General features: G+C 43.3%; 1 protein-coding gene across 1 annotated transcript in view; it reads left to right on the forward strand.

Annotated features, from left to right (window-relative positions):
- SLC39A12 (solute carrier family 39 member 12) overlaps positions 1-22,263 on the forward strand; it is a 340,836-nt gene extending 318,573 nt beyond the window's left edge. Inside the window, exons 11-13 of the mRNA XM_069211762.1 lie at positions 18,963-19,121; positions 19,514-19,701; positions 21,658-22,263. Of these exons, the coding sequence (XP_069067863.1) occupies positions 18,963-19,121; positions 19,514-19,701; positions 21,658-21,786 (476 nt within the window). The 3' untranslated portion in view covers positions 21,787-22,263. The remainder of the gene's footprint in view (positions 1-18,962; positions 19,122-19,513; positions 19,702-21,657) is intronic.
- Positions 22,264-24,542: the final 2,279 nt, after the last annotated feature.

Below are 24,542 nucleotides of genomic sequence, written 5' to 3' on the forward strand. Positions count from 1 at the left end.
CATCTTTTTCCTTTTGTGTCTCTCCTTCACTCTCATGTTCATGGCATCCATGGCGCTTTGAATTGACATGCTTATGTCAACTGTTTTACTTTTCATTTTCAATTTATGTGGCAAGAAAAGTCCAGTTAGGAATTTACAAAGCTAATAGCTGTTACTGAAGCAAATGCAAGTGCCATTGCATTGCAAATGCTTGTCTAATAAATCTGCCCCTATTTTATGAGCAGATAATATAGTGATGTCAATCCTGTTCTTTAAAAGAGTTGTATATGACAAAGGTAGAAATTGGCATCCATGAGAATCCCTTCATTAATGTATGTGAAAAAATTACATTTGGGTTGATTTGCTAGAATTTGCTTATTTGTGAAAATGTGCTTTGAGTCTCCAGTAAATTAGGTACATTAGTGCCTGACCAGTGCTTAATTTGAGCAGATGGTTTCCGGTGAGGGGCACCAGCACTTACTTTTGAGGGTCAGCACTTATTTTTCTGCCTCAAGCATTTACTATGAGCAAAAGACACATATGGGAGAGACGGAGGAAGAGAAAAATGAAAAAATTTCGCAAAGAGAGAAAGTACAAAGCTACAAGAGTGAGCTGAAGGGGCAGTGAGTTGCTATAAAATGATTGAAAAAGCCAGAGATGGCTTCAGGATTACGGCACCTCAGTATTCCGTGCTCGCACATTTATTTGCAGCAGCCTCGGGTTTCAGAGCAGAGGTTTGGGCACCAGCACATTTTTATTTAGAAATGAAGCACTGTGTCTGACTCTACATTTAAGAGAGCTCAGAGGCGAATGTATGATGGAACAACGCATGCGCCAACGACGCATGGCTGAACAACGCGGTTGGAACAACGATTTTTCATTATAAAGGCATGCCTAGGAAAGGCATGTGTGGAACAGCATGCGTGGTTTTCACATGCCATCACCCCAACCTGCCCTAAAGATAAAACTACCCCGACTCCCCCACCTGCCCCCCAAAACTACCCCGATAGCCCCACCCACCCTGAACCCTAAAACCTACCCGACCCCCACCCATCCTAAATACTGACCCGCACCCCAAAAATAAAACTACCCCACCCCTAAAAACAAAATTACCCTGACTCCCCTCCCATGCCCTAAAAATAAAACTACCTTGACCCCCCCACCCGCCTTAAAAATAAAACTGCTCTGACCCCCACCCACAAAATAAAACTACCCGGACCCCCCACCTGTCCCAAAAATAAACCTACCCCGAACCCCCCTATGCACCCCTAAAAACTACCCCGCTACCCTCCACCCACACGGAGCACTAAAACCTACCCCAACTCCCCTCTCGCCCTAAAAATAACCGACCCCCACTCCCAAAAATAAAACTAACCCACCCCTAAAATCAAATAACCCTGACTCCCCCACCCCAGAAACCAATTACTCCACCCCACTCCCAAAAACCAAACTTCCCAACCCCTAAAAACAAGCTCCCCCGATCCCCCACCAAAACCAAACTACCCCTTCCCCCAAAAATGAAACTACCCTAATCCCCCTCCCCCAAAACCCTAACTACCCCGATCCCCCCGCACCTACCCCCAAAAACAAATTATCAGACCCCCTTTAAACCCCACCCCAAACACCAGTGACCCTCCACCAAGGCCCACATCTTTGTTGTACCTAAGGACAACCTTTTTTAGGATTCTGTTATTTACCTCTGGCTAGACCACGTTTGTTAAATGTTTTGACAGTATTGTTATTGTAGATAAGTAGTAGTTCTGTTGGGAAACTCAAAGGGTCGTCTTATGAGTGTGAGAGATTAGATCATTTACTCTAGCTCATTTTAATCAAAATCTTTCACATCTCTCACAGTAATATGTTTGTCTTTACAGTCTATATAAAGCCCAACACAGCAGCCATCTTACTCTTTTAAGCTGCTCCATAACAAAAAGACTCCTTAAACTTGACAAAACAACTATCGGAATCCGAGAACTTCCACAACATCTTCTGATCCAAAAAGCCTCTCTTTTGTTGAATCTCTGAAATGTAACAAAGTAATGTTTAAATCTTATCAAGGCTAAATAAAATAAACAAATGTCCTAACAATTATCTTTAACATTATTATCTTCTTTTTCTTTTTTATGTATACTCACTCCTCCTTTCAGCAATACTCACCTGAGAAGACAGGGAGGGAAAATGCTATCCTTCGTGTCTTTAATGAAATCCAGATTCTCTCATCACAAACTTGGGGAAATCTGCATTTCATGTCAAGACCGGAGGCTATCATTATGCATGTTCAGCCTGTGAAAGAACCACAGATGAAACATGCTCCGTAGGTTTTAAATAAAAATTAGCAAAAACATCAGCATTAGACAAATCTGCTGCCTTTAAAATATCTTCTAGTCAACCACCTGATGAAAAAACCTTACTTGCCATTGGACCTCTGAATGAATGTGCACCATATTTACTCATATCCACTCCTGTTGTAAACCTACAGTTCCTCATCCAATGAGAAATAGTTGCCAAGCCTTTTTTTGGCTGTTTGTGGCAGTTCGCGCTTAGGCCCTCATAACTTTTTGTCCACATAGGCTACCCACGCCAAATTTGCGTCCTTTTTTTCCAACATCCTAGGGATTCTAGAAGTACCCAGACTTTGTGGATTCCCCTGAAGAAGACCAAGAAATTAGCCAAAATACAACAAAAAGGTTTTTTTTTTAAAGAAAATTGGAAAATAGGGCTGCAGAAGAAGGCTTGTCATTTTTTTCCCTGAAAATAGCATCAACAAAGGGTTTTTAGTGCTAAAATCACCAGACATGAATCGGAAAACCACATTTTGCAACACAATCTTGGCATTTTACTGGGAAAACCCCCATTTTTACTATTTTTTGTGCTTTCAGCCTCCTTCCAGTTAGTGACAGAAATGGGTGTGACACCAATGCTGGATCCTGGAAAGCTAAACATTTCTGCACAGTAGACAAAATTCTGAATACAGTAAGGGGTAATTTGTGTAGATCCTACAAGGGTTTCCTGCAGAAAATAGCAGCTGAAATAAAAACATATTGAAATAGAGGTAAAAAAACAGCCATTTTTCTCCACGTTTTACCCTATAACTTGTTCCTGCAATGTCAGATTTTTTCAAGCAACATACCGTTACGTCTGCTGGACTCTTCTGGTTGCGGGGATATATAGGGCTTGTAGGTTCATCAAGAACGCCAGGTACCCAGAGCCAATAAATGAGCTGCACCTTGCAATGGGTTTTCATTCTATACTGGGTATACAGCAATTCATTTCCTGAAATATAAAGAGTGAAAAATAGGTATCAAGAAAACCTTTGTATTTCCAAAATGAGCACAAGATAAGGTGTTGAGAAGCAGTGGTTTTTTGCACATCTCTTTATTCCGGGGGGGGAGGAGCCAAAATGGCGACCGCATCGGACGCCTAATTTGTGAGCTCCATCTCGGGCTCACAGAAATTATCCTGCGGGGACATCCAACAGAGGCGGCCCGCGAAGGCTGCGAAGCCCGGAGATGCGCTGGATCGCGTGCCTTCAGATCTGGCGGTGAGCGGGGGAAGTGAGGAGGGTGGGCTGAGTGGGGGGCTCTTCCCGGGGGGAGCTGCGCTCACATGCGGCTTCACCCCTCTGTGCCCTCTAGTCCCCCCTGCCCCCTGCTGGAAAATGGCGGCCGCCGCGCCCGGAGCACCTCGTCTCGCCGGAGAGGGCCACCTTTGCAGTTGAGGAGCATCGAGAGAGCGGGAGCGCCGTGACTGAGGAGCCGGCGGCACCCGCCTTTGATCTGTGGCCTCATTCTGCACAGTTATAAAAGAGAGCCACCCAACGGGGAAAAAAAGCACAAAAAAAAAGGGGGAATCCAGCTGGGAAATAAATAAGACAGCCAGCTAGCACAAGACTGAAGTACAGTGCAATCTCTTACCACGCACAGCACCTTCCAGTCATTAAAGGCTTAAGGCATGCATTATCACCTCCACCTGAAATGTAGTGCGCCAGGAAGCTAAGGCACCAGGGCACCTTCAAATCAACAGTTGGAAAGGTGCTTGCAGGGTCATATCAAGAAGCAGCTGCGTGACTAGACACAAGTGCCACAACACGCAAATGCGGGGTGCTGAGGCGGGACAGATCGCTCCCGCGGTTTTCAGACCATCAGAAGCCTTAATTAAGTAAAGAGCCATGGCAACAGTGGAGAGGCGACCGAATAGTATATTTAAACCGTGGGCTCTACCCTGGGCTCGCAGCAATTTCCCGACGCGGGCACCCGGGACGTGACCGAGTGCAAGAGGTGCTGTGTGCTGGCTGTGTGTGCGGTGGTGTGCCGCAGATCCACGCAGTGCTAAAAGCGAAGCCGTGGTGATCGGATAATCAAGCAACAGGGACTGAGCGCACTGCCTTCTGCCCCCGTCGGTGTCCGGTCTGACAGGGGGCCATAAGCTCAGAGGCCCCCGTGCCGGCCACAGACCCCGAGATTTGGAAGGTGTGTCTTGGCGCCACCCCCGCAACGTGGGAAAGCCCTAGTAGCTGCGCACATGGCCGGGAAGTCTAAAACTGTAAAAAAACAAGAACGGAATGCGCCAGGGCCAGCGCAGAGTGATCATTAGCTTCTCCCAACGCTGCAGTTGTTGGAAAACACACTCCACACAATTCGAAAAAGTACTACAGGCGATCATGGACACTAAGGCGATCATTCCGACCGTGGCGGTCGGCGGTGAAGCGGCGGTAAGACCGCCAACAGGCTGGCGGTCTTTTTTCTTGTATTCTGACCATGGCGGTTACCGCCATGGCCAGCCGCCGCTTCACCGTTCCGACCGCCACGGCGGTAACGACCGCCGGGCTGGAGACCTGGGTCTCCAGCCCGGCGGTCGTCACATACCGCCGGTGGAATTCCGACCCGCTTGACCCCGGCTTACCGCCATGGATTTCATGCGGTTTGTGACCGCCATGAAATCCATGGCAGTAAGCACCATCAGTGCCAGGGAATCCCTTCCCTGGCACTGATAGGGGTCTCCCCCACCCCCACCCCGACTCGCTCCCCTACCCTCCCCACCACCCCTGCCACCCCCAAAAGGTTGCAGGACCCCCCTCCCCACCCCGATCCCCAACACATACACACACATACACGCACACATACATGCACGCATCCATGCACATACACACACCCCCCGCATTCATGCACACATCCATGCACATACACACACCCCCCGCATTCATGCACTCATCCATGCACATACACACACCCCCTGCATTCATGCACGTATCCATGCACATACACACACCCCCCACATTCATGCACGCATACATGCACGCACTCAACCGCCCCTCCACATACACACACGCACACCCCCATGCACGCACACAACTCACAACATCCCCCCACCCCCCTTCCCCAACGGACGATCACCTTACCTGTGCTGGTGATCCTCCGGGAGGGAACGGGACCCATGGGGGCAGCTCCACCGACACCGCCACGCCAACAGAACACCGCCACAGCGAATCACAAGTCGTGATTCGCTGGGCGGTGTTCTGTTGGCGTGGCGGTGGAGGTGGAGCTACCTCCACTTCCCCGCCTGCCGCCAGTATGGCTGTTGGCGGCTCTTCGTCCGGAAACGGGCGGAGCGCTGCCAACAGTCGTAATGGCCTGTGCGGAAGACTGCCAGCACTGGCGGTCTTCCGTACGGCGGTCCCTCAGCGGTCTCTTGGAAAGACCGCCGAGGTCAGAATGACCGCCTAAATCCTCTTTAGAACTCAGGATAGACACAGCATCACAAGACTTGAATCTACTAAGGGTAGACAACTGCAACTTGGCAGAAAGAGTGAAGGTGACGGAAGATGCCCAAAATACAACAGAACCCACAGTATTAGATAATCAAAAGCAAATCCAGATACTGAATGCGGAGGTGAAGATCCTTGGTCGTCGGGCTGAAGAAGCAGAAAGTAGATCCAGACGCAATAATGTCTGCTTTCTGGGATTTCCTGAGAAATTACCAGACCAGAGCTCCGAAATATTCTTAGAACAATGGCTTATCAAAGAGGTACTAAGCAGATCTCCATCGAAGTTCTTCTCTGTGGAAAGAGCACACAGAATACCGGGCAGACCGCCGCTCCCGGGCCAACCATCTCAACCATTGATAGCAAGATTCTTGAACTACAGAGATCGGGAGCTAATACTACAGCAATTTTGCAGTAAAGGCCCATTCCGACATGAAGACTCAGTGGTCAACGCCTATCCGGACTTCACCCAAGAGGTACAGAAACAGTGCAATACTTATGTGAAAATCAAACAACGCCTCCTAGAACACAATATTAAATATGCCCTCCTATTCCCTGCTAAACTGAGGGTAGTAGCAGACGACCGCACCCACATATTCACTTCACCTGAAGATGCCTGGACGTGGATGCATGCTAAAGGCCTCGCACAATCTCTGGGTAGAGAGGAGGAAGAAGGGGAGTGGCTTACCTCCACAGCTCGAAAGCGCATCAGGAAGCGCCCCGGGGGTCAACCCACAGTAAAACAGGCAGCAGAAGAAAGGGCAAAAGCATTGAAAGAGACTCCACTATACACACAAAACTCCTTTGAGGCTCTCCAAGCAGCCCTGTCGGTTAACTTGGATTCTGAATCGGCCAACTCGGGCTCCACGCTAGCATAAGGACTCAAGGGCAAGAAGCTCACTCCTAGAACTGCAGATGAACTGTGAACACAAGCAGATAGATCATATATTTTTCTGCACTGCAAGACAACAGCGAGAAGGTAATGGAATCTATCCTAAGAATTCATCTGGACCACGCTGCTGTTACCTACAAATATTGTTTGAACTCCTTGTTATTGTGAACATTGATTAATGTTGAGGCACATGTGGGCCCGATGAGGTGTCAACACACCAGGAGCGCCCGGACACATCGGCAGACTAGGTCTGCGGAAGGATGTGAGCTCCGAATAAGAGCCACACCCGGCTACTAAAATAACTTCTCCGCAGGTATTCGTATGGATGCAGGTTTTTTCAGTAGTAGTGTGTTATGTAGATTAACAAAAGTTTGTAGATGTGTGAGGGAAGTAACAGGGAGGGGTGGCGGGGGGGATATAGGTAAGCTGTGTTTAATAGGTCAATTCAGATTAAAGGGATCACTGCTGCGTTCGCTAGATTTAACTCTAAAGCCTGCTGGGGGTGGAGGTCCGGATTGACACGGACTACAGGCGGGCTCACTATATAACACTGCATGCCTCAACACGCAAATTTCAATACACACCAATATGTGATAGTCACCTGGAACGTTAGAGGACTTGGTACACCAAGTAAGAGAGCTCGAGTATACGCACATCTCAGACGCCAGAGGGTGCACTTCGCTATTCTACAAGAGACACATCTTCTGGAAATTGACTTGCAGGATATTCGCGCAAGATTGGGTGGGCAGATAATAGGCACAACATATTCAGCCTTTGCCAGAGGAGTGTTAATATGGATAGCAAGCAGCGTCCCATTCACTTAAACCTCCCATAAGATAGACCAGGGGGTAGATATGTAGTAATGGAGGGGCAATTAGATAGGAGACAATTATCAATAATAGGGATATATGACCCCAATAATGTGCTAGTGGAATTCCTGGACAAACTTACTCCAGCACTGCTGGAAAACACTGATGCTCCGACCATATGGGGGGGAGACTTTAATAGCATACCGAATATTGCATTAGATAGATCAAACATCCCCTTGAAACGTCTAACAAACAGGAACATCAGAGGTTCACTGTTGACCCTGGCGGATAATATGAAACTCCATGATATATGGCGCACGAAAAATCCCCAACAGAGGGAATATTCATTTTACTCAATATCTCACAAAGCCCGCACTAGAATAGACATAATATCGGGGTCCTCGGACATTTGCACATTGGCCAACGAGACAGAATACTTGGCCAAAACATTGTCGGATCACTCGCCACTCAAGCCGACATTACACTGGGGCAGGAAGCGATCCCTGGTCCCCACTTGGCACTTACAGGTGGAAGCTCTCCAGGATCAAGCATTTGCAGAAGACCTGAACACGACACTGAGTCAGTATTGGGACATTAATAAAAACTCCACGGACACAAGGGCAACAGAATGGGAGGCTCACAAAGTGGTTATTAGGGAACACTGTATCAAGTCCACATGGGGAGTAAAACGTGCCCTCCACGCAGAAATTAGTAGATGGGAAAAAGAATTGAGATTAATGGAAACCGCAGTAGCTAGAGGGGAAATTCCTAACACAGCGCTGAAGGAGGCGCGCACAAAGTATAATGAAGCAGACTCTCGCCTTCGCCGGCACAACTACAAATATCATCTAATGCGTCTACAAACAGAGGGGGATAGATCGGGCAGACTGCTGGCTTGGCTCCTTCTTGGGAGCCGCCAGCAGGCCCCTATAGGGGCCATAGCGCTAACGGACGGCAGGTTGGGCACCACGCAAGAGTCGATAAACAGGGCGTTCAGGGACTATTATATGAACTTATACACTAAGCGCACAGCATACACAGCCGAACAACTCAAGTCTTTTCTAGTGGGAACACAACTGGCACACTTATCACAAGAAGATGCAGCAGTACTAGAGGTCACGCTAGGAATGGAGGAACTAGACTTAGCACTGGGTCAGATGCCCAGGAACAAAGCGCCAGGGACAGACGGCCTCCCTATAGAATATTATGCGAGGTATTCAAAACACCTAAAACCCCACTTGCAGAAATTTTTGAGGAGGCATGGCAATGTAAGCTATTGCCTCCAACGCAGAGAGAGGTAATGATAGTGGTTCTCCCCAAGCAAGGACGAGACCCAATAGACGTTAAATCCTATAGGCCACTTTCACTCCTAAATCTTGATTGTAAAATATTAGGCAAAATACTGGCTAACAGGTTAGCCCCCATGATGCAAACTTTGATACATGAAGACCAGAATGGCTTCATCCCAAAACGCAATACTTTTTAAAATATCCGTAGATTGCTGAGCGTAATGGGGGACACCCCCCGGACGCGTGGGATGAAATGGTGTTATCGCTGGATATCGAGAAAGCTTTCGACACACTAGGTTGGGACTATCTGTTTGCCACCATGCGGAAGATGAGCATTGGCCCTAATTATATACAGTGGGTCCAGACATTATACGCCAGTCCACAAGACAGGGTGAAAACAGGAGGGGTTATATCTGAAAGGTTCCAGATCGCGAGAGGCACCAGGCAGGGATGCCCCTTATCTCCATTGCTGTTCGCTACAGCAATGGAACCGTTGACGTCCCATCTACGGTCTATGGAGACGAACTGGGGAGTAGTCAGGAATGGGCGACATCATGTTATATCACTATACGCAGACGACGCTCTAATATACGTGCGAAAGGGGAGCGAAATGATATCTCTAGTAATCTCACTTCTGTCTGAATTCGGCGAGATGTCGGGACTGGCGGTAAATTGGGGAAAATCGTGAGTGTTCCCACTAACCATATGGCCTCAGCTGAGAAAAGAAAGGGCCCCAGCGGGGCAGTTGAAATGGTGCTTCGATACGTTTAAATATCTGGGGGTCCACATATACCACAGAACAGAGGACCTCAGAGATGGGAACTTAGGGAGGACACTGGCCTCAATGAAGGGCTCACTGCAATTCTGGTGAAGACTTCCACTGTCACCCCTGGGCAGAGTGGCAGTGGCAAACATGTTACTATTGCCCTGACTGCTATATTACTTCGCGACCCTGCCACTCCTAATCCCTAAGAGCTTCTTCCGGGACCTGAACACTACACTTTTGCATTTAATATGGGGGGGCAGAGCGCGGGTCGCACTTGCTAGACTGCAGCGACCAATAAACACTGGTGGCCTGGGAGCCCCCAACTTCGAACTCTACTACACGGTGGCACAACTGCAGTGGATATTACACTGGATACACAATCCCACGCAAGCGCAGCCCGGTTGGATCTGGGAGAGACTACAGGGAACACCCCTAATTACTTGGCTAACAAACAAAATACCGAAAGGAACGTCCGACAATCCACTAATGCTAGTGGCACATTCATGCTGGAAGAGGTACATTCAAAACGGCCATAACTCGCTCCCCTATTCACCGCTTATACCACTAGGTCTGATTCCTGGTTGGTCTAACGTAGCTAAGACACACTCATTATCGAGCTGAGTGGAGGTGGGCATAGTGACAGTGGGAGACTGCTTTGAAGAAGGCAAATTTATGTCATTTGAATCTATGCAAGCCCTCACAGCAGTAAACCCCAGGCAATTTATAACATATTATGCTATATGCCATGCAATTAAGAAGGCGTGGGAGGCTGGAGATCAAGAACCGACGATCTCCCCCACATTGCACTTCATGCTACAAAATGACAAGCGCATAAAGGCAGTGTCAAATCTATATAAATCTCTGAATGAAACCCCAGTACCCAGTCTGGAGAATGTAAGGGATAGATGGAATGCAGTCCTACCAAGTCCACTATTGCAAGAGGAATGGCGGATGGCCCTACAGCTGGCCTAGCGCTCACAGCTGATCCCAAATCCTGTCTGCTGGGTCTGAGACCGAGAGAAAAGAAACATAGGCATTTACACAAATTCATAGATCTAGTATACGTGATGTATAAAAGACTGATAGCTATGAACTGGAAAGCGCCCACAGCTCCAGACATGAAAACCTGGTATGACATGACATTGCGTTGGTCCTGCACAGAATCTCTAGTACTACGTAAATTACCAAGGGAGGGCCAGCAACACACAGGCTGTGAAACCTGGGACACAATAGGAAGCAGATTAGAGGCCAAAAACGATGATAAGCCGCCATGAATTCATTGGAACACCACCTGTGAGATAAAACTTCCACTCACCCGACGATCTTCATTATAATCACATAAGAAAAGCAACTATACAAGATAGTCTAGAAGTGTCTCCAGACCCACACCCTACCCCCGACACGCCACAACATATAGCTATTAATGAGGATTGACAATAAACTTAGAATAGGTGCAGTAAGAGCCACTGCAACATGCACCGGAAAGGCACGCCGACCCGCACTCCCCCCTCAACATCACCACCATAACAAAATGTATCCTAGCAGGAAAGATCGCACCCAACCGATTGGCCAGACACAGCGGCCAACACATTCTGTTGTATCTAAGTTAAGTTTCCCTTTTTTTCTTTATTGTTAGGTTTGAATGTATGTTTTATAATAAGTGCAATTATAATTTATCAATGTAAGTGGAATTATGAGAACTGATTAACATTGAAAATTAATACAAATATTTTTTTTTAAAAAAATCTCTGTATTCCAGGGTGCCCATACAGGGCATTTTTCAAATAGACTTCTTTTTTACACGTTGTCTCACATTTGGAAGGAAAAAATTTAGAGAAAGACAAGGGGCAATAACACTTGTTTTGCTAATCTTTGTTCCCCCAAGTCTCCCGATAACAATGGTACCTCATTTGTGTGGGTAGGCCTAATCCTCACGACAGGAAGCGCAACATGGAAACATCACAATTTTACATTGAAATCTGATGTGTTTTTTGCACAGTGCCTAGCTGTAGATTTTGGTCACTAGCTCATCCAGCACCTAGAGAAACCTACCAAACCTGCACATTTTTGAAAACTAGACACCTAGGGGAATCCAAGATGGGGTGACTTGTGGGCTCTCACCATGTTCTGTTACCCAGAATCATTTGCAAACCTCAACATTTGGCCCAAAAAAACACTTTTTGCTCTCATTTCAGTGACGGAAAGTTAGGAATCTGAGAGGAGCCACAAATTTCCTTCCACCCAGCCTTCCTCCAAGTCTCTCAATAAAAATGGTACCTCACTTGCATGGGTAGGCCTAGCACCCGTGACAGGAAATGCCCCAAAACACAATGTGGACACATCATATTTTCCAAAAGAAAACACAGCTGTTTTTTGCAAAGTACGGAGCTGTGGATTATGGCCTCTAGCTCAGCCGGCACCCAGGGAAACCTACCAAACCTGGGAATTTTTTTAAAGTAGACACCTAGGGAAATCCAAGATGGGGTGACTTGTGGGGCTCTCACCAGGTTTTGTTACCCAGAATCCTTTGCAAACCTCAACATTTGGCCAAAAAAACACTTTTTCCTCTCATTTTGGTGACAGAAAGTTCTGGAAACGGAGAGGAGCCACACATTTCCTTCCTCCCCACATTCCCCCAACTCTCCAGACAAAAATGGTACCTCCCTTGTGTGGGTAGGCCTAGCACTTGCAACAGGAAATGCCCCAAAACACTATCTGGACACATTATCAAATACAAAACTACCTGTTTTTGTGCGGGGGGGGCACCTGTGTTTTTGGTCCTGGGCTCAGCAGCCATCTTGGGAACCCTACCAAACCCAAACATTTCTGAAAACTAGACACCCGAGGGAGTCCGGGGAGGTGTGACTTGCATGGATCCCCCAATGTTTTCTTACCCAGAATCCTGAGCAAACCTCAAATTTAGCTAAAAAATCTAATTTTTCCCACATTTCTGTGTGGGATCACTGCACCGGGACAATTTTCCTACCACCGAACGTTCCCCTCAGTCTCCCGGTAAAAATGATTCCTCACTTGTGTAGGTGGGCCAAGTGCCTGTGACAGGGAAGAGCCAAAAACATGTCCAAAATGAGGGGGAACCAAAGGGCAGTTTGAAAAAAACTACTTTTAGGCTGACAAGTGCAGCAGAATTTGTATTGGTACAGATGAGACAATTCCGGAAGGTTCCATCACAAAAATGTGGGGAAAATTGTGTGATTTCCAGAAAAGTTGGAGGTTTTCAGGGCATTGTGGGTAAGAAAATGGTGCTGGGTGCATGTGAAGCCTGGAATCAACCAGATGTTTAGTTTTCAGATGTGTCTAGGTCTTGTGGATTTTTCTATATGGAAGCGTCTCAAAGTCCAAAAAGTGCAGCTCTCACCATTACAAGTGGGACGATTTTGAGAGTTAGCCAAGCTCTCATGGCCCAGATGTAAAACCAAAACCCAAAATAATCAAATGTCTTCTTGCTTGCCGTGGGATAAGATGTTTTAGTGTGCGGGAGGAAAGCTGAAAGACCGCTACCCCCTTCAGTTGGGATGGGGGCGTAACCAGGCCCATACTGGTTGGTAGCCACCACCCCACAATTTTTTTTTTTTTTATTCCTTGGCATCTAGTAGACTTTCTGCCCCCCCCCCCCGGGCTGTGGATCGGGGGTAAATGGCCAATCTGTCCACTGGTGGGCAGAACAACTTTGACCATTTGTAATATAATTAGGCCATTCTGCCCCCAGGGGGAGGGGGCACAAAACCCCTGGACACCAGGAATACATTTTTTTGCTTTTTATATTTTTTTTATGTGTGGGGAGCAACCTCTTAAGGAAAGGGTCGCTCCTCGGGGACGGGGGGCAAATTATTTTTAAGCTATTTCTGCCTAAAAAAATGGCATAAAAAAATGTTGGCCCCCTGGGGAGCTGCCCTTGCCCGAGGGGCCGCTCCCCTTTCTTCAATTAACTAAATAAGCTAAATTCCCTGGTGTCTAGTGGGCATTTCTGCTGCCTGGTCACATCACAATCGGGCAGCAGAAATGCTTAGAGAGACATGGAAAGAGAGGAAAGGCCTTTCCTCTCCTTTCATGCCTTTCTCGGCCCCTCCAGTGATCAGAAGAGAAATGCAAAAGCATTTCTCTTCCAATCCACGCTAGAAGCTCAGCTTCCAACGCGGAGGGGCAGACCTCTGATGAGGTCAGCACGCACGATCGTGCGCTGACATCATCAGATGCCAGGGGGGCAGGAGGGGGTCAGGGATGGAAGGGGAAGCGATTGAACTTCCATCACTGACCTAGGGGGATGTGGCCCTCGGGGGGAGCACTAGCGCTTCCCCCGAGGGCCAGTACACAGACGTAATGGTTACGTCTGTGACGCCTGAGAGGCGCAGCCACGGACGCCACTGACCTAACCATTAAATTCCAAGGCAAACAAGGGGTTAAAAGTTCTCCATCCTTCTGAAACTTGTGCATATGGCTCTCATATTCTTTCAAACAACGAATCACACATAATTTTGGATGTTCATTAAAACATCAATAGAAAATTGAAGAAGATATAGTTTTTGTTCTTCTTGTCAGTTGACATAATACACCGGTGAGATTACTCACCTTTAAAGATTGTACTTGAAATTCTTCTGAAAGATATTAAACATACAATGTTGCCAACTTACTAGATAACTATTTTACTGATAAATACTTATTACATGGCCAAGTTCTAATAGTTCTAGTTTGAAAATCAAATTCATATCCCACAAACAATTATATCTAGCATTTGGGGGTCTCTGAAGTCTAATACCCTTCATTACCCTTCAGATTAAAGAATTTCTCCCTGTAGATACCCCTCCTACAAGAACATGACCTGCTTCCACCGCTGACCTATAACAAATAATTGTCCTATAACTCATACCTTTCTCATACAACCAAGAAAGAATACTTGCAAGTTCTATATCAGAAACCTCCACGGGATCCAAATCCCTTTCCATGCATCAACAAACCAATTTCTTCCATGCTCCAACGTACTTCTTCCTGGTTCTAGTGCCCAAGGTATGAATACATCATGAGCCTGTTGTGAAAGTCCTGCAAAACTCTCTCTTCCCCTTAAATCTTCCAAACAAGAAGGCTGAAGGCCCTTACCCTTACCAAAGGATGCAACTCCCCTTCTGGACCTCCAAAATTGTCCTTTGCCTCTAAAATCAAAAAGGGTTCCTGTATTGCTAGCTCCAACAACCCTGGAAACCAAGGTTTAGCGTTCCAAAAAGGCAGCATCAGAACTATCTGACATCTCTGTTTCCTCACTGTCACCAAAACACTTTGAATCACTGCAAAAGGAAGGAAAGCATATCCCTGACACTGCTTCCGATCCTGCTGGAAAGCATCCACCACTTTCGCTAGCATATCTGGTCTCCAGCTGTAATAACAGGGCAACTGATACGTCAGTCTCGATGCAAACAGAACTATCCCTAAAGAACGCCAAATCTGCTGTATCTCCTGAAATACAGTTATGTTCAGTTTCCAGTCCCTGTAATCTGTGGCATACCTTGAAATCTTATCTCCAACTGTGTTCCCTAGTCCTGGAAAATACTGAACATGCAAACTATTTTCTGCTCTAAACAAAAATTTCAAATCTCCTTTGCAATCTGTGTCAGATTATTCGATCTGCTTCCTCCCAACTGGTTTATATCTCGTATTGCTGTAAAATTGTCCATCTTTAACAAAACATTGTAATTCTTCAACACATTCCCAAAACTTTGCAAAGCAAAAAGTCCTGCCTTGATCTCCGGACCATTTATATGTTCTTGACTCTCTTCCCAAGTCTATTATCCACCTGTCTCCTAGTGACCTAGACAAGCTCTCCATCCAAACACACTTGCATCTGTCTCTATCACATAATCTGTCTGGATCCTAAAAATTGCTCTGCCATTCCAAGCATCTAAAGTATCCAATGACCAGGTCAATTCTTCCTGTGCTTCTATTGAAAGTGTGAAATGCTCCCCATACCATGTAAGTCTTTCCTCAAGCCTTCTGCTTTTAACTTCTGTAGTGCCCTATAATGAGGCTGATCTGGAAAAACTGCCTGAATTGAAGATGAAAACAAAGTACTCAGGGAAATACCTGTTTTTACCTCTGTCTTTATTTTCATCACCTTTTTTGGGGCCAACTCATAATTGACAATACTGAATTCACCTGAAAACCTAGAAACTCCAACTCCTGACAGAGTACCAACTCTGACCTGTCCACATTAATCAGAAACCTAACGATTCAAAAAGGCTTATGACAAAATGTAGATGACATGTCAATTCCTCCTGGTCTTGAGACACAATCAAAAAAATTATCCACATACTTAATAACTTGAATTACCCTCTCCCTCAAAAAAGATGCAACTTGTGTCAACACCTTAGTAAAGCACCAAGGTGCTGAAGCCAGACCAAATGGGAGGCATACAAACTGATATAGCTCCCCTGACCATCTGTACCGAAGAAACGTGCAACTGTCTTTTGGTATCAGAATTGTAAAATATGCATCTTTTAGATCCAATTTTACCATCCAATCGCTTTGTAGTAAAATGTCCCTCAACAGATGGATACCCTCAATCTTGAAATGTCTGTAAACCAAATACCAGTTCAGATGCTGTAAATTTAACACAGGCTCTTGTCCTTCATTTTCAACAAAAATATTGTGTTCTCAAAAGTATTTTCTTCCCCTGACACTCTTTCTATTGCTCCCTTCATTAACATTTCTTGTACTTCCTTTGTTACCAAAACAATCTGTTCTTATTGAAATACAGTCTGTCTTTGTTCTTCCATCCTATTAGGTTATTCTCTGAATTCTATAACATATTCTTCTAGGGTTTTTTAAACCCATTGACCCTTTCTTACTGTTTCCCAATTGTGTATAAACTTCCTTAACCAACCTGCAGCGTTTTTTGGGGAAAAAAAAGAAAATATCTTCATATTTGAGTTCCTTTTGAAAACTGAGCCCTTCCTCTGGCTTGTTGTTAACTGCCACCTCTTCTCTTTGAGAGTAAAATCCAGTTGCACATTCAAACCCTCTGAATGTGCCTCTTCCTTGAGACTGATATTGGGACATTTGAATTGATCGGCCGGAGAAATGTCCCCCTGCTCTGACCCGAACAAAAACACGTTTAGTAAAAATCTTTTGATTGAGAATTGTGCCTTATCCAAGTTAGTGAAAGTTGACACGTGTTTCCCTACTTCTTTGACCAGACATCTCCAAATACATACTCTTTTGGGTTTTGTAATGGCTCTTTTTCCAAAATCTGCCAGTTTTGGACTTATCCTCATCAGAACTGCTTTTCTCATTTCTGCCATCAGAGGCATTTGCATTCCCTAAAAAACATATTGATCTCTGTGACCAACCACATAATAATTCAATGTGTACCTGGACTGATTTAGATCTGGCTTACTCAGCCATATCCACGATCAAGGCTAAAGGCCCAATTACATCGAGCAATCTATCCTGGCACTGTTTCAGTTCCAGTCCTAAACCTTTTTTTGGATTACGCTGTAATCTAAAAAGGAAACTTATTAGGTCTGGATCAAAGTCCTGAGTGACACATGCCTTGTTATTCACTATCGAACAAGAACACTTTGTGCACGTCAATGATCTGGACTGCTTCTCCAGAGGCCTTTTTATCCAAAGCTTAGTAAACTCCCCAACATTTGGCATAGGCCACCAATCAGGTTTTCTGGGATATCTTATTAAATCTGGACTAAACATATCCATTACCTGTGGATCTTTTATAATCCCCTTCTCCTTGTGCTCTTTTTCCACCTTGTCATCACCCATGTCCCAACCATCATTATCATAGTCATCTAAAACAAAAACATCATAGTCATATTTATCCTCTTCATGATCTCCAACTTCTTCAGCTCTCGCCTGAATCTCATTTGTGCCGTGAAGGACACCCTCATGTGTGCCGAGTTGGACACCCTTCGTCTCTATGGAGCTAAGTCCACTTAAATCTAAAGACATAAACCCGTCATCAACTTCTATATTTTTCCTTTTCATTTTCCTTTTACCTGTCCTTTGTTCACCTGACTCTTCATCATCCTCTAAAGACCAATACTCATCCCAGACATCAGTTGTCTTTCGTTTCCTTTTAAAAACTGTCTCCAAAACCTGTTTTACCCACGCTCTTACCTCACCCTGAACCTACTTTTTTATAGATACCTCAGCAGTACCTGAACACTCTCCTTCCTCTCCTAAACTCTATCTATTATATAAAATTTCCCAAAATATTATAACCTAAAACAAAATCTTAAATTGAACATATGAGGACTAGGCAAAAATTAAATTTTAACTCTCACACAATCGTACAATTGTCAAATGAGGCCAAAATCTGTTATTCCTCTATTATTAATGGTGTTTAACATGACGCTCGTCAATCACTAAACATATATGGCTGCCAAAACCTTAAATTCCAATAATATTGACTGGTACAAAATGCCTGCTCTCACATTGTATTACGTCCACCTGGCACGTGACGTTATACTCACATGGCACACAAAGCGTGAACTGCTTCTGAAAGGCGGCCCAAGCGACTTTACAGCAGAGTTCAGAAAACTGACACATACACCCTGAAGTCACTCACATGCTGAAACAGCATCGGAGAGGCCAGAAATGCCTCACGCTGAAATCGTTATGGTGCTCCACTTTCTACGGCACTTCTAATCTCTAAATAAGGTATGACAATGCTTACATTTTTTAAACAAAATGACCGAATTAACAAAGATACCAAAGCCCTCATAGCACATTCCACCTTCGATTTTGAGAAGAACTGAAACAAATATCCCATTCAATGGGAACTGTTAAAGAATAAAAGTACAAAAACTGCAGTTATGAAAGGGAAATTATCTATCCATATAATCCCACACACAACCTTTACCTTAAATAACCATAAGAAATAAACAATTAAGTGAAGATACTGTCAAAGGAGCAGCAAACAAAAGAAGACGATGGCTGTTGTGTTGGACTTCATATTGAGAAATTTTAATTCTGAAGTTTTGAGTATGGTTAATGTATTACTTCAAAGTGCGGCATTGGAGTAGCAATAAAAGGCTTATGCATAACGCTAGCCTCCGGTCTTGACATGAAATTGCGATTCGCCTTTGGAGGGTGTGGATAAGGACCTTACAGGGAGACAGATGTGTGACAGCAAGGGAAGCTTTCAGTTTCCGGTGTCCAATATGTGGTCAAAAGCACAGTTAAACCATGATCATGAATGCTTCACTAAAAATAAATCTTAAACAACCATGGTTTATTCATGATAATAAAAAGTGGGAATTTTCCATATTACAACCATTGTCTCTGTTTGCATGCATTCAATTCCTAGCATACAGTTAATTATGAACTAATTTTGCAGCAGTTAGTTTCAGCATAATTATTGGTACAAAAAGATACCTCTAAGGTTAAAAAATAGATATTTCATTACCTGCTGGCTAATGTAACCTTTATGATCTCATTTCAGGAAAAGGAATTAGTTTGTTAGCAATCATGGTGTTGGTTGGAGACAGCCTGCACAACTTTGCTGATGGAATGGTTCTTGGGGCAGCTTTTTCATCATCAACAGAAACTGGAGTGGCGACCACAGTGGCTATTCTGTGTCATGAAATTCCACATGAAATGGGTAAGAAAAGTCTATGTAATAACTTAAACACTTTAAAACTGACCTACCAAAGGTAAAGAAATGCCGTTTTATGAGTCAATACCTCTCATTATGCGTTTCAGACAGGGCATGGATATAGTGTGTCTCATGAAAATTCTGACATTTTAAATATTAAGTTTATCTAAAAAAGGTGCTAAAATACATAGGGAAGCTTATGGTTACACCAGATACCATATGCTTATTTGGACATTGAGGGCCAATCTTATTTATAATGAAATATGGTAAAATGAGTTACATATTAAAAAGTGACAAGCACATTAAGTATTGATGATAGAAACCATTAATAGATATTAGAAGTAAAATTAGCTCAATAAATAAATCTCATTTTAATCCATGCTTTTTCCTCTTGACAGGCGATTTTGCTGTGCTTCTGAACACAGGACTCTCAGCAAAGATTGCATTTTTCATGAACTTTCTCAGTGCACTTACTGCCTTCATTGGACTGTATATTGGGCTTTCTGTATCATCTGATCCTAGTGTTCAAAACTGGATTTTTACTGTCACGGCTGGCATGTTCTTATATCTTTCGTTGGTTGAAATGGTGAGAACTATTTTGTTATGTAACTCTCTGAGCTTGTTTTGTAAAACTGACTTGGACAACTAGAGAAAACAAAATTAAAAAACAAAACAAAATAAATGCCTACATTTCAAATTTTAGGGACACTTGGTGAATGGTTGAAGATTGAACACATTGCACTAAACACATATGTCCTCCATACAGTAAGCAAGAGCTCACAGTGAATTAGCAGTCTTTAATTTAATTCACTTGTCACCCACAGTTGTCACCCACAGTTCATAGCACCACCAACAAATACAGATGGAAAATCTGGAAGGAAGACAGGCTTTAGTGGAACTAGCAAAAATGTTATCTCCTCCAGAGACTAGATCACAGCAGGTACAGATCAACGCTACCTATTCATTCTAACATCCAAAGCCCAGCTGGTGTAAGTTCCATCCTCCTCGTCTTCAACAGCTGTATGACAATGCTGAGTGTGATCTCCAGAAGAAAGACTAGATTTTCAGATGCATCCTGATAAAGGAGAACTTGGGAGAGAAATGGTGGGACAGAGCCAACTCCATGGCTGCCTTAGTGACGTTTTATGCTGGCTAGCAAAGATTAACCTAATTCTCCATAGGAAAAGCCCCACCATCATCCCATGCATTATCTCTGACCAGACATCCTATGTCTTAATTCACTGACTCTACTGGGAGTCAGAAGCCCATAACCTCTTTCAATGATGACATGTCTAAAACAAATTACACATCGGAGATTTTGAGAGTGTGCCGTTTCTGCTGGCTAGAAATGTCACTGCCTTTTACAGGTTCCAAACAGAGCGTATTTTGTGGTGGGATTGTTCTGTGTTGCTCTGGCCAGCATAACTTTCCTAGCAGACAGAGTATTTAAAATATTGCAAAAGAATATGAACTGAACTCTTAGAGAGATATTCAGAAAGAGTAATCTGAGGATTATTATGCCAGCTTTTATTAAATGCTGATTAAAAGGATGATTGTGTTTAAAATCCTGTGCCTCATACCTTGTGGTCTGGCTGAAGCGTGCATTGTATGAAATAAGTTCAACAGAGCAATCAAGTTCAGTGAGTCCTAAAAAATGGTTCTAACATGGATGAGGAAAGTTTTAACTAGCCATAGCTTCCTGTCATACCATGGAGTATAACACTGGAACTTAACACTCCGATGATCACCACATGCTTAGAAAACTTTTTTTTAAATCAGATATTAAGTGTAGGATGTTAGTTGAGACACACACCTCCAAGATTTGGCCTGCTGCAGGAGATTTAGTGTGAAGAAACAGCTCCCTTTATGCATATATGTGTAGTATAAAAAAAAGATAAAACAACAGTGAAAAGAACTGCTGAAGTAATCTTTATTTGAAATCAAACTCTGTACCGGGGTGTAGGCATGTCCACTGAGCAAGCTAGACGCAATGCAGAAAACATACTAAGAAGTGAGAAAACATGGAATAGACCCTTGTGTATAGAAGGATCTGAAATGGACTCACCAGGGTAATATGATAGGAAAAATAGAGTACAACCAGAACATTCCTAAAGCAGATGGAATAAGGGCAGTATTCAAATTGTATATTGAGAGAAGGAGAAATTGGAAATTAGAATTGTACTTTACACAGTTGTGTTGCTTGTGCTGTCCTCATATTGCATCATCACCATTTCTTCATTTATTTTAATCTTTACAAAGTTTAGTCCAGCTTTAGTTTTTTTCCATTTCATACTAGTATTATATAAAATGAAATTCATGGGATCCAGTGAGTTGATCAATGATGTTAGATGTAGCTTGGCCTTGGTGATGTCATTTCTTCCTTTAACATTTTAAATTAGCAATTTTAAAGTGAAGTTTCTAAAGTCAAACTCTTTATTTTATTTGTTCATACAAGATTGATAAATCCCAAAACATATTTATCGGGGAAACGTTTTTGTTGTATTTATGTGTCCTAACATAGTTTTCTTCTTTTTGTTTTTAGCTGCCGGAAATGACTCGCATACAAACAAGTAGACCTTGGTTGATGTTTTTCCTCCAGAACATTGGACTGATACTTGGATGGCTGTGCTTATTGATTCTTGCTATTTATGAGCATAAAATCAAATTATAGAACTTAAGTTTCGACCTCCTATGGATCACTTGACTTCTTTTTCCAGTTTACATGTTCCTGTTTTTGATTTATATACTTATTATTCTCACATGTCAACTGCTCATTCCAATTTGGAACCTAGGGTTAATGCTGTGATTAATTTATACACATGCTAATAACTTGGTTTTATGAAGATTCATTGGCTTACTGAAAAAGATGGTTATAGTGAATTAATTTTGTCTTCCGTCCACATAAAAAGGTATGCAAGTACAACCGAATCCAAGCTTACCATGGAGAAAAATTTTCACAGCTCAGTTTTTAACATTATTGTCAGTGTGATTGACTCTTTTCCCTTTGATTTGTTACTTATTTTTCCTAAACTCAATTTTCTCTCTGCATACCCATTTTCATTGTCACTCAAATTGCGACAAAAATATGTTACCTATTTTTAAAGAAGTTAACACTACTTTCTTCAATAAAATAAATACTTAACTGATCAAACTCTACTCCATCAAGTAATTTCGTCAAGAAGCACATAGTATTCTTTTGCGCCGTTATTGAGATGTTCTTTGAAATTGCAGAGACACAATATTTAAAACAATAAACCACATGAAAATAATTCTTTAGACAGTGATTCTATTGATCCAGAACACCTTCTTCATAAATGAACTCTATGTTCTTATTATCAGGCTTAAGTTAACTTGAAAGAGCTAGTCTTGAAATAGTAACTTACATCAGATGTTCACATGTCCTTCGAGGACAACAGGACAGCCTATTCATCCTTTCTGTTGCCTTTAAATTCATCAGTTTTTCTGCAGATGTACAAATGTTTAATTCCCTGACCTCCTGCCTAACTACTCCCTCCTAATACTTTCTCTTTCAGCGCCAAACCTTGCATCACTTCCCACTAAGTATTTTCTCTGATGCACCGCTAATTCTCCAATCAACATTCTGTTATCTTGATTCCTTCCTTGCTATCCCTAACTTCAAGTGTAAACTACACTCTTGTGTGTCCTTACACCGTTAACTGCATTATGTGTTTGTCTTGTGTATAGAACTCTTTTTAATTAGAATCATGTTGATTTCAAGAGTTTGCAGTTCATGAAATTGCATACATTTAATGGGTTTTAATTAGGTAGTCCAATAGCAACAAATTCTTGCAAAGATGAATTATGTTCTTTAACCTTCTGCATAAATGTGAATGATTTATGCACGTAATGATTGCACTGGTTTATTGAATAGAGAAACTGCAAGGAAAATGAAGCCATAACATTTAAATGGGGCGGGGTGGAAAGGAAATATTAATTTATGCAAAACTGTTCATAGCAACATTTGTTCAGAGAACTGCCCATATACCCAATTCTATACTTTAATTATTCTTTTCCTTCAAAATTGTTGGATTTTCAAAAATGTCTTTAGCAATTTAATTATCAGGCACTTTCCTAATCTTCCACAACTTTTTCCCTAATATCAAGTACCTCTGACTCTCTTCCTGAATTATTACAAGAAACCTGAAGTAACTTTGTACTCCTTCTGGAGCTGTCCTAATTCATCACTGCTCACACTCAGCACAAGTTGTACTCAAGAGCCACCTCTCTTCTATGGAACTCTAGCCCTGTGGACTTGAGAACCAAACTCATGCTACTGTCCTTGTACCAACGTCTAAACATACATCTATTTAAACTTTAGCTAGCGTTTTAAGTCTAATGTGATCTATCAACATCTTTCCTGCTTTGCTCTTTACTTTGGGCCTTAACCCACTCCTCTTCTCATCTCCTTTCCCCATACATTCTGGTCAAAAACTTTTTTCTCCTTCGACCCCCCATCCTCTTCACTCTCTTTGCTCCATCCTTTCTCTGTCTTTTCCCCCTTTATCCCTCACCTTCTCTCCCCTTCATCTAGTTCCTTCCTACCTGTACCATGTTACAGTCTACTTCTATCAGTTCTGTGTTATCAGTTTCAGTTTTTGACACTCTGGTCTATGTTAACTGTACAACCATTACATCACTGTTATATTACTATATAAAGCACTCGTGTACCCCCCTCCCCCGGCGCACAATGAATAACAGCATAAACAACTAAATTAATTATTTAGTGCACACACACAGTGATGTGCTCTTTCAAATAGAGTGATCTATATTACGCATAAGTAAATGGAGGTCGTTACTGCTTGGGTAATGTTTAAAACACACTTTAAGGGGCAGGCAAAAGTGATAATCACTATTACCCTAACAATGTTGATAAGGTTTCTATAGGAAAACACACTGAATATTATAGAGTAATATGAATGTTACACATATGACCACTTCCTGGTCTAGACTGAAATCACCATTACTTAAGTTGCTCATTCACCCTGACTGAAGCACACATTTGTTTGAGGATCTGCTTGGTGGGATTGTGTTAAGATGACAGTGGATGTCCAAACTCACTGGTCTATCCCATCCATTCAAAAATTAAAAAATCATGCTAACATATTGAATGTCTGGACACATTTTATCCTCACAATCTTTTGTGGGCAAAGATGTACTTTTACTGTTTTCTGCTTTAGAGGTAAGTAATTTCTGTGGGTCATCAGATTGTCTCTTACTCCCTAGTGGTTCACAATCAGTGGTGGCAGCTGTCAATCTAAAGGTGTGGGACAGTATGTTAGGGGAATAATAACAAAAAAAATGCACCTGCTGTTTCCGGTTCTGCTAGCAGCCACCTCAGTGGTCTTCTCCTCCCAGCAGTCACTGGGACACAAAGCACAGGCTCCCAATCCAGAGGCTGCTCTCATA

Source organism: Pleurodeles waltl, chromosome 10, assembly GCF_031143425.1.
Source record: "Pleurodeles waltl isolate 20211129_DDA chromosome 10, aPleWal1.hap1.20221129, whole genome shotgun sequence".
NCBI classification, from domain to species: Eukaryota; Metazoa; Chordata; class Amphibia; order Caudata; family Salamandridae; genus Pleurodeles; species Pleurodeles waltl.